At 37.7% G+C, this 10,562-nt stretch overlaps 2 protein-coding genes across 2 annotated transcripts; both read right to left on the bottom strand.

Moving 5' to 3' along the window:
• Window positions 1-444: 444 nt before the first annotated feature.
• On the bottom strand, window positions 445-1,520 carry LOC131020874 (uncharacterized). The gene has a single exon (XM_057949921.1). The coding sequence runs from the start codon at window positions 1,501-1,503 to the stop codon at window positions 583-585; it is 921 nt and encodes a 306-aa protein (XP_057805904.1). The 5' UTR covers window positions 1,504-1,520; the 3' UTR covers window positions 445-582.
• A 1,364-nt stretch (window positions 1,521-2,884) lies between these two features.
• On the bottom strand, window positions 2,885-6,167 carry LOC131020873 (protein ALTERED PHOSPHATE STARVATION RESPONSE 1-like). The gene is made up of 4 exons (XM_057949920.1): window positions 4,951-6,167; window positions 4,685-4,863; window positions 3,949-4,172; window positions 2,885-3,815 (listed from the first exon to the last, which is right to left on the bottom strand). Exons 1-4 carry the CDS (start codon window positions 5,933-5,935, stop codon window positions 3,098-3,100), a joined length of 2,106 nt encoding a protein of 701 aa, XP_057805903.1. The 5' UTR covers window positions 5,936-6,167; the 3' UTR covers window positions 2,885-3,097.
• Between the last annotated feature and the right edge of the window lie 4,395 nt (window positions 6,168-10,562).

Here is a 10,562-nt window from a genome sequence, read left to right as displayed (position 1 = left end):
AATCTCTTGTTTACTTTGATGGATTGAAAATTTAAGATATATACTCCAATGCCCTTGATTATTTCTATCGTTTAAGCTAGTTTTGCTTGATTCTTATTTCAATAAAAGGATGGAATAGGAGAAATCATACTGTTGAGAATAAAAATATTCAATCATGCATCTTATCGACCATGCGTAATAAACGCCGCCTAAAACAAAAATAAATTAAAAGGGCCTGAAACAACTGAATTAGGGCTTGTACTGCACAAAGCAACGATATTGCTCGTCTCATCGTTTCGCTTCCAGAAACATATTAGTTACTTTAATACCCTTACACAATTTTTTTTAATTTTTTTTTTATGATTATACAAAAAAATTTGTGCAAATTCATGTAATAGTGTAAATATATAATACTGTTACACGAATTTTGATTACACAAAAATTTGTATAAATTCTGTAAGCGTGTATAGTAAAAATGATCAGTAATATTTCCACATTTTTATTTACATTGATAGAATTTCCTTTTGCTATTTTCGCAATATGGAAATTAAAGGTTAGAATATAATTGGATATCGTCCCTAAATTTAGAAGCTAATTACGTAATTAATTGCTCTGCATGTTAAGTAGTGAAACTCTAGTTCTTATCAAACGCTTGAACAAAGCCTCAACTTTCTCTTCCAAGACACCGAGGCTTCCCTCCGTCTCCGTCAACTGCAGCCGGAGCTCATCAACCTGCGCCGAAACGCCGCCGCCATCGCCGCCGTCGAATCTCCTCAAACTAACAAGCTTTTCCAAGGCAGCGTCGAGCTCACAAAACTCGAGAATGTGCTGCTTGTGATCATCACGATCACGACCACGACCACGATCACGATCTTGTCCCGAGCAATTTCTCGAGCTGATGAGCCTCGACACCAGCGACCATCCGCCGCCGAGCCTCCGGGCGCCGGCGACGCTGCACAGCAGGGACTCGACGAGGTCGAGGGTCGCCGCCTCGGCCTCCTTCAGCATGCTTATCACGGCGATGGTCTCGGCGTCTCTGTCCAGCGCCACGGCGGAGGGTTTGTGCTTCAAGCCGGTGATGTTTCTCAAGGTCCTCTGCGCGGACTTCCTCGCCGCCTTCCTCGAGGCGAGGAAGGCGGAGAGGTCCCGTCTCCGTCTCCGTCTCAGGAGGGAGAGGAGGCGGAGCACGTGCTCCCTGGCGTGGGAGAGCAGGTCCTTGGCGGTAGCCCAGGCGTCGACGAGGCCGAGGTATCCGTCGAGGACCTGTTCGGCCCATTTCTCGCCGCGCTCGCGGCGGAATACCCGCCGCGTGTGTCGGAGGAGGAGGAGGTCGCCGATGCAGCCGTGGAGGTTGTCAAGGTTGGTTAGGTTTTCGGCGAGGGATGGGAGGGAGGTGGCGTCGGAGGCGGCGGTGGCGGCGCGGAGGCGGTGGAGATGGTCGTTGAATTGGGGGATGAGAGGGTGGGATCGGGAGGGGAGGCTGGAGGAGCGAGTGTGGCTAAGGATTTTAGATTTCGAGATCATTGTGTTTTTTGTTTGTTAATTTTGAGGGAATTGAATTTGGGTGTATTATATATGATGGAGATGAGGGGACAAGGAGGATTTCTTGGAGTTGCGATGTGGGATTGTGTTTGTGCACCACACCAGCTCCACCGACTGTTTGGTTGTTCCGAGAAAGGGCGACTGTTAGCATTTTTGTTTGGTTCTCAATCTTCTATACTATTACATTTATGTATGACTGATACTCCCTCCGTCCACAAAATACGATCTTAGAAAAAAATGATACATATTTTAATAAAAATAATTAATATATTATGAGTGGAGAATAAATTTTATTTAAAAATAATGTTAATAATAATAGTTAATTATATTGTGAGTGATATATAGACGGAATGAGTAATATTCAATTGATACTCTCATTCTGTTCCACTTGACTTGACTTGCATTTTTTTTTGATTCGGCATATTTCTTATTTGAGTAATCAATTTTCAGTACAATAAATTAATATGACTTCATACATCTTTACACTCTTTTACATTATAATTAATCTTAGGGTGTGTTTGTTTTTTATCCCTCTAAATGGAGGGATAATATAATGATGTATAAATTTATCACTTAAAGTGAGGACCACAATTTTTACATCTTGTTTGGTTTGAAGGATAATATATTTATCCACTCCTTATAAGGTCCTTATAAGGTGGTATAAAATTATACCACTCATTCTTAGGTATAAAATTATCCTTTTTTCAATGGATTAGGAGCTGCCCGAAAAATTATACAACCTGCCCAGATTTTTTCATACATTAAAGCAAACGAGGTATAAGGTGGTAAATGTAGTTTATTCCTTGCTTATACCTCAAAGCAAACACACCTACTGTAAACTGTAACCACCTGCGATCTACTCGCATGATTCTTTGTGTTTAATGCCTCGATGAATAGTAATTCATTTTATATTTGAAGGCTTATCAAATTAATGACCAAGATCTTAACAAAATACTTTGTATCTAACTATATGTATTGAAATTATATAATCTACGAAAATGTTATTCGTTATTATCTGTCGTTTAATAAAAAAATGCCTAAAATGTACGACATGTTCAAAAAAAATTGTAGTGTATTGAAACTAGTTTGTAATCTATTGAAACTATATAATCTAGAAAAATGTTGTTTGTTATTATTACTATTATACTTTCTTCAAAACAAAACAAAATTATGACTGTTATACTTGTCTTTTAATAAAAAAAAATGTCTAAAATGTACAAAATGGCCAAATTCTTATTTGTAGTGTATTGAAACTGGGTTGTAATCTATTTAAACTAATTTATGATAATATTGTTCGTTATTATTAATATTATATTCGTCTTTTAATTAAAAAAAATTACCTAAAATGTAGGTAATGCCCCAAAAAAATTCAGGGGGCTCTGCCACTGCAAATGTGTATATAACAACAGCTAGAAAGTTTTATACATTTACTAAACACGACTTTACAAAATTGATAGCTTACTTCTATCTTCCACAAGAAATCCTTCCATTTACACTCCGATTTCGCCTCCATTTTCTGCAAATCAAAGCAGTAGAGATTAGATGAGAGATTGAAGCAACAACCTCAACACACTAGCTAGGAAACTTGTTTGTTTCGATGATCCTCCTCGACACGTTGCAAGATCTCCTCGTGCACTTTCAAGGCGTTACTCGTGAACTTCCCCACGGCCTCAAGAACACGTTGCAGGCTCGCCTGCAGACCCCCTCCTCTACTGGTCTCGCTCTGATACACGACACGTGCATCATTGGGAATCATCATCACCATCTTCCTCTCTAATGACTGAATCTCCTTCTGCATCTTCTGATCTTCCCTGTCAAGGCTCTTGAGCTTCCTCTCATCCCTATCCGCCACCATCTTCTGACGCATCTCCGCCTTGTCCCTGTCCCACACCCAGAGCACGTTCGAGGCAAACTCGCTCATACAATCCACCACTTCCCTCTCGGAGATTCTGTCCATTGATTGCGACCACTGGTTGCACACAACGAACACTGCTGGGGCACCCATCCTACCGGGGGAGAATGGCACCACCCCGTCTGGGGTTTCTTCGGGTACGTAGAGCAGGCACTTCATAAGCCAGCTGTTCAATGCTCGGACGTAGCCCTTCAGCGCACCAACCCAACGAGAGAACCACAGAGTCCATTTGACAACATCGTGCTGAAGCTGGCGAGTGGCCTCAAATTGAGCATCCGTGAAGTGCTTCTGGGACGCGATGGTGTCTAGACGCTTGGCTTCTCCAATCGCTCGACACTGATTGCTGTGGCACTCGAGCATCATCTTCCACATTCTAGTTAACCTAGCATATGACAGAGCAGAATTTGGAGTTACACCACAAAAACTCTGTCACAATGTAGTTTTGTACCTATCCAACTTGCTTCCAAATACTAATAATAGGAAATATGCATTTGAATAAACACATACATACATACCCTTGAATGAATTCATGTAGCTGTGGCCACAACTCCTCATCCCTCAACCTGTTTATCTTCATCGAGATCTTATCAACCACCTGAATCGCAACTTTCATTTTGGTCGAAAGATTCCTAACCAAAGTCCTCGTTGCCTCGACTTTGTGTGACTCGGATCCTCTTTCGTCCATATGCTTCATCTTTTTCGCCCTCCGCTCATGATCAACCCTCATTTTCTCCTCAACCTGAAACAGGTTACAAAACTAGTAGTTGCAAAGAATGATTCATACAATCCCTCCCTTTTATCATCAACACAAAGAAAGATCTTGAATGCCCTCATGAGTTATAGTTTCAATGAACCAAGATGTTTGCTAAATAATGCATAATAGGATCAAATACAACAAATGCAGAGCAAGCAAGACGAGACGAGACGATGTAATTTGAAAGAATTCAATGCCCCTTTCGGTTTATACATAGTACTCGCGAAACATATTGATGAAAAACAGAAAATCAAGTTCAATAATGGCACAACTTTTATGCTGCTTCACAACTTCTTGTTCAACAGCAGATATTTACTCCAACGCTCTGTGCATCCGAAAATATGGTTGAGAAATTAAATGTTTGTGATCATGTTTAGTGGATATATAGAAGAAACACAACAAATTACAACTGTGAGAAAGGTTCAAAAGCAGAGAATTAATGTTAAAAGAAGCTAAAAAACAAGGAGATAAATTAAATGAAGGAAATCACTGTGTACCTTAACTTCTTCGTATAATTTCTTCTCCCATAGATGAAGTTTGTGCAAAACGGAAGAAAGACTTTTAGATTTGAGTTCGACATCTTGAAGCACATCTATGAAGGCAGGCTCACCATTATCAGAGGCTTTAGATTCATGCTGGAAGGAGACTGCAGTTAAATGCAGTATCTTGGAAGAAACTGCAATCAGAAATGTTTGAATCAAACATAAAAGGTTTAATTGGAAATCACACAATTCGAAATCAAAAAAATCAATCAGATTTTTACCATGTTTGTGTTTGTATGGCAGTTTCCCCACCTCGAGAAATTCAGAGAGATCCTTTCCACACTGCGAGGCACGCTCGAATTGAAATTGAATCTCTTTCAATACCTCGAAATCATCCTTGAATCCATTTTTGGAGCTTTTCTCAGCAATAACTGCACTCTTATTGACGTTTTGCTTTGAATCCACGTCGTTTTTCACCGGAGCTTGCTCTCGCGGCGGCGCTAAATCCACGAGCTTCACCACCACCGCATCACCATCATCATCATCAGCATCTTCTTCCAAATCCGGTATCCCTTCTTCCTCCCTCACCTCTCTCGAATCGTGGCTTGAGGTGTAAGCAGGGTAGAACTTCTCAACGGTCTCAAAAGGGTTCAGAAAATCCCACGTCGAACTCCTCGGCGGCGAAGGCGGGGGCGGCGGCGCGTTGTTCGAAGTCGAAGCCGACGAAGGAGCTGGCGCGGAAGAATCACCCAAAAATCCACCTCCGCCGCCGTAATTTGAGTAACCGTTGAAAAAATTCCGATGACTATCAATTTGCATAGTTTCCGCGCTCATCGGCAGCTGCGTATGCGCCACAGACGGCGTCGTTTGATTCCTCATATAATTTAAATTCAAATTTAAATTCAGGCCCGCGTGATCCGGCGGGGTGACGTCATGCTGGCGCGACGACGACTCCGAATTCGCGGAGGCGTTCTCCTCGTCGTCGGAGTCGGAGTCGGAGCGGAAGCGGAGATGCGAGCCGGAATCGGATCCCTTCCTCCGCGGCGGGAGGTTGAGGAGCGGGGGAGCGGAATCGGCGGCGAGGAGGGGATCGTGGCTGAAGAAGCGGTCGAGGGAGAGGCCGACGGCGTTGAGGGAGTGGAGGTACGCGGCGTGCGCCTCCGCGAAGGCGAAGCGGCGGCGCACGGCCTCGTCGAGGGAGGCGCAGCGGTCGCGGCACAGCGCCACCGCCGGGGAATCGTCGAGCTTGGAGGTGGCGCAGCCCATGAGAGGAGTGAATATGGTGGGGAAGAGTAGTGGAATTTTGTTTTGGGCTAAAGCGGCATGGCGGTGGTGGAGGAGGAGAAAAGGATTGTGGGTGTGGCGGAAAAGGAGAGGAATCTTTTTCTTTTTTTTTGCTCTGTGGTTTTGTTTTTATCGGTTTTGCCAGCGGGGAGAGTGGCGTCGGATAGCAGCGGGAGTGGAGAGAGCGGGAGAGGGAGAGGGAGAGGGAGTTGATGCTGATTCTGTGTAAAATGTGGTGGTGGGGCCTACACTGTTGCCTTTGACTTGGGTATACGTCAACGGTCAATATATATATACACAAACATTCAATTAGAATTTTGGCGTACATACGTTTAAGTTTAATTTAAACCATATATTATGCTTCTTTTTCAATTTAATTAATACTCCCCCCATCTGTCAAAACAGGTATGCACATTTTCTCATTTTTATCCATCTCACAATGCGTGTAGTATTTTTTTTTTTAATGTCAATAGCTCAATTATTTATAATAAGTTAAATATCAATTGTGAACTCATTTCTCAGCTTATAGTATACTTAATTAACAATCTTAAAGCGCATACTCGGGAAAAGTAAATGCACGCTCTTTTGAGACGGATAAAGTATATATGTGAAATAGGATTGTCACCTAATTTTGTGGTTGTCGGAAATATTTAGATTATGTTAAAATGAGATATTATTATACTATGTTTTTTTGTCCTTTTGAAATATCGTGGACTTATAGTAATGAAGTGAGTATGTTTAAAGTTAAAAGTTTCAAATTTAAATTTTATTCATACTTTTTAAATTAAATGTATCATATTTAAAGAATAGTTGTAGATTTTCATCGTCGTTTTAAAAAAATCATGATTATATTTTGGTAACACAAAAACTTATGTGCATATGGGAACGACTTCGATTCTCGACTCAGCTCGCCGACTCGGCAAATAGGACCTACTCGATCTGCTACTCGGCTCGGCGAATGGGACCAACCTGATATGCGTCATCCAATAAGTATATCATTTGCATGCATTGAAATTATCATCTGTAATGTATTATTTTCATTTAATTTTATAAAAAAAATGAGTGGTTGAATTTATAAAAGAAATACTATCATTTGGGAAGTATCATTTGTATTTTTAAAGTGTATTATTTGTTGTTAAGAATTGTATACTCCCTCCGTCCCCAAAATAAGTTCCTCTTTTTCCATTTTGGGACGTCCCCCAAATAAGTTCCTCTTTCTTTCTTTCTATTTTTGGACAACTACCCTACCACTAATAATACTTTATTTATTCTTACTTTTCACTTTTCACCACTCCCAATACTAATTATAACACTTTTTCACCTTTTCACCACTCCCAATACTAATTATAACATATTTTTTCTCCACTATCAATACACTTTACCATTTTCCTTAAAACCCGTGACGTCCCCAAAGAGGAACTTATTTTGGGGACGGAGGGAGTATTATTTATAGCATCTTTTATGTACATGCATTTATTTATTATTAATTGAACGGCGACGTGTGCAGCTTCGATCCGCATATAGATGCCCTCATTTGATTATTTTTGTAAGTTTATCCAAAGTAAAATCTTTCTCAAAATTGAATTCAATCATTCGAGCTACTGTTTACATCCGAGTATCACAATCACTATGATATCCCATCACTGAAAAAGTTTATGAAATCATGATATTTACTTTTTTCAAGAATCAATTCACAAATTATTAGATGTGATCATGTCTTACATGTAAAGCAGAACACATAGTTCTTTAATTATAATCGATTCTTGTAAATTGGCTTCCGCAACAAAAAATAAATCTCAAAGTTTCAAGTGGTACCTCTCTAACAAATGTTGTTGAAAATTTTGTGTAAATAAAAAAAATTGATATTGTAATTAAAATATTTTTAAAAATCGTGTGAGATTTACAAATTAAAATTATTATTTTACAAACAAATTTAATTTCCTAAAAGATAGAACACCAAAAAAAAAAACTATATTTACCTGAATCTAAATATTTGACCAGATTAGATATTGACCCGTTAAATAGTTATATATTGACAAGTTTTATATTAAAAAAATTATAATCTCATTCCTAAAAGTTTAATAGGTTGCGGGGTTCAAAATCTCAATGATTAGGTTGGAAATTGGTTTTTAAAAAAAGTTGGTAAGAAAGATAATTAATGTAAGAGTAAAACGTGTGAGAATCTGGAAAAAGAGAAACATAATTAGCATTTCATTTTGGTTGAGGACAATAAATATTACTTATGACACGAAATCACCAATTCAATTTTTTTAAACATTATTTAAATTAAAGTATATATCGTTTTAAAAAAAATTGGTGTTTAAACATTCTTTTTGAATGCATGCCGTTAAGGTGTGGGAGGGCATTACTCTTATTATAATTATAAGTTGTATTTTTCAACTTTCAATAAATTATTGGTTAAATTTCAGAAGTTATATATTCCCATCGCATTTTACAAGATGATGAAATTTTAGAATTATTTGCTTACTGCCATGTAGCTTTTGGGCCCTTCAATAATGTATTGTCTAATTGACTGAGAAAGCATGGGATATATATAAAGTACCATAAAAAATAAAAATAAAAATTATGCTACTTCTAAGTTATGAGTAAATTCTTTTTTTAATCTTAGGAATAAAAAAGGGCATGACAAAAAGGCAGGATAATGAGTTGAAAATGTGAGTGTATACAAAGTGACATAACCTCAAACACACTCACATTTTTATTCAAATAAAAGTTGGGTTGAGTTAGGAGAATAATATACTATAAAGTTTGTGAAGGGCAAGTTTGTAATTTCATTGAGGGTACATACTAAAGTGAGATAAAGGAAGGAGAATATCCAACAAGAAAAGTAGAGAGGATTTTACTGATAAGTATATCTCCTTTACCCCCTCCCCCACCATTCCCTCATTTTTAATCATAATGTTCTTTTAGGAATTTGAGAAAGTTCAATAAAGTACAATATCCACATTAATTTTCTGCCTTTTCTCTATTATATTTATTTATATTTGAATGTATAAATAAAAAAATTGTAAGGATAGCAGCTGGAATATTTAACCAAGGGCCCAAGGCTTGATGGGATCCGACTGCAACATATATTGGGTGGGTATGAATCCACTATATTTTAATTGTTCACCAAAGTGCATTAACAAATACCCCCTCCGTCCCACGAATCTTGACATGTTTAGTTTCGATACGGGAATTAAAGAATTGTAGATTAGTGTTTTAATTTTTAAGTATGTAGTTAATAAAGTATAAAAGTCCTGATAAATTAGGAGAGAAAAGGTAATAATTTATTACCTTATTGGAAATGTGTCAAGATTCGTGGGACTGTCCAAAAAAAATACGTGTCAAGATTCGTGGGACGGATGGAGTATAAATATTGCATGCTCGTATATTCAATGAAAAAGGTCAAAAAATCTATAGTAATTAAATTTTTTTATCGTGATAAAAATTTAATTAAGATGATTGGTACATAGCTAGCTAGCTACAAATAGGCAAATTACACTAATTTTAAGAATAGTAGTGCGTCTTTCAAAATTAGAACTGTACGAACATGTGCCTAACTTATTTATTAGTAGTATAACATTATGAGTAAATTTCTCTAATTAATTAATTGAAAACTAGCTTATAGGGGAATCTAGCCGCCGCTGCACGTATAATTGAAGATATAACTCAACTATTTAAATAATGTGATGCATGAGTCTTTGCATGCATTCCACGTACATAATAGTCTTATAAGTAAATGTACTACTATATCTTATCTGATTAATTATCAAATTTGGTAACACATACAAGCTAGTTTGGTTAGTAACATACTACCTCCGTCCCACTTGGCCACTTGTACTTTTACATAATACAAAAATGTCAAGATAAATGGGACGAAGAAAGTATATATATATATATGGTACTCGAAAACCTTATCCTAATTAATGTTTTGAGTTAAATTATGCATTATATAATATATTTGGATATACCTTGGTGAAGTGAAGGAGAATAATTTCATGCATCTATTTCGTCTTCAAATACGAGTCGTTCAAGTGAATTCAGGTCCCGATGAAACATTATGTCGCAGTGAAAAAAAATTACAAATTCTAAAAAATTAAAATTTTCGCCACCTATGCAATCGAATCTAAAATATCATTCATTAATTCAGTAAAATCATGAATTCACCGTCACTTAAATTAATGTTTTATATATCACGCATGCATGCAAGTGTTAGTTCTTTTTCCACCTTTCTAAATTCTCACGAAAGATATTGGTGGTTGATCAGCGTCAGGTGCTTTCGAAATCGTACCTCAACGGTAAAATCAAAAAAGGGAAATTTGATTGGTTTCAAGAAAAACATATATGGCATATTATTTCCCACTTGCAATTGAGTGCAAAGTTGAACTACATCAAAGTTATAAGGCTGGCCATCCACTTTGAAAATCATTCTATATTTTTTTAATTTTTTTTGGATTATCTTCTCAAATTTCCATCTAATTAATCTCTAAAATTTATTTTATTATATACCCATAATCCATCCATGTCACTCGAAATTACTATGAGTAAATAGGTGAAAGTCCAGAGTGGCTTTTGGGTTGGCCCACCCACTGCTTACAGTCAAGAT

Source organism: Salvia miltiorrhiza, chromosome 4 (assembly GCF_028751815.1).
Source record: "Salvia miltiorrhiza cultivar Shanhuang (shh) chromosome 4, IMPLAD_Smil_shh, whole genome shotgun sequence".
NCBI classification, from domain to species: Eukaryota; Viridiplantae; Streptophyta; class Magnoliopsida; order Lamiales; family Lamiaceae; genus Salvia; species Salvia miltiorrhiza.
Note: the sequence above shows the minus strand (reverse complement) of the source record. Positions and strands in the feature narration are given on the sequence as shown.

Excerpts from the sequence above, each read along its gene's own strand:
- LOC131020874 (XM_057949921.1), bottom strand. The coding sequence starts at position 1,503 with ATGATCTCGAAATCTAAAATCCTTAGCCACACTCGCTCCTCCAGCCTC.
- LOC131020873 (XM_057949920.1), bottom strand. The coding sequence starts at position 5,935 with ATGGGCTGCGCCACCTCCAAGCTCGACGATTCCCCGGCGGTGGCGCTG. Across the intron at positions 4,173-4,684 it reads AATTATACGAAGAAGTTAAG|GTTGAGGAGAAAATGAGGGT; the intron begins GTACACAGTGAT and ends AACCTGTTTCAG. Across the intron at positions 3,816-3,948 it reads CTACATGAATTCATTCAAGG|GTTAACTAGAATGTGGAAGA; the intron begins GTATGTATGTAT and ends GTCATATGCTAG.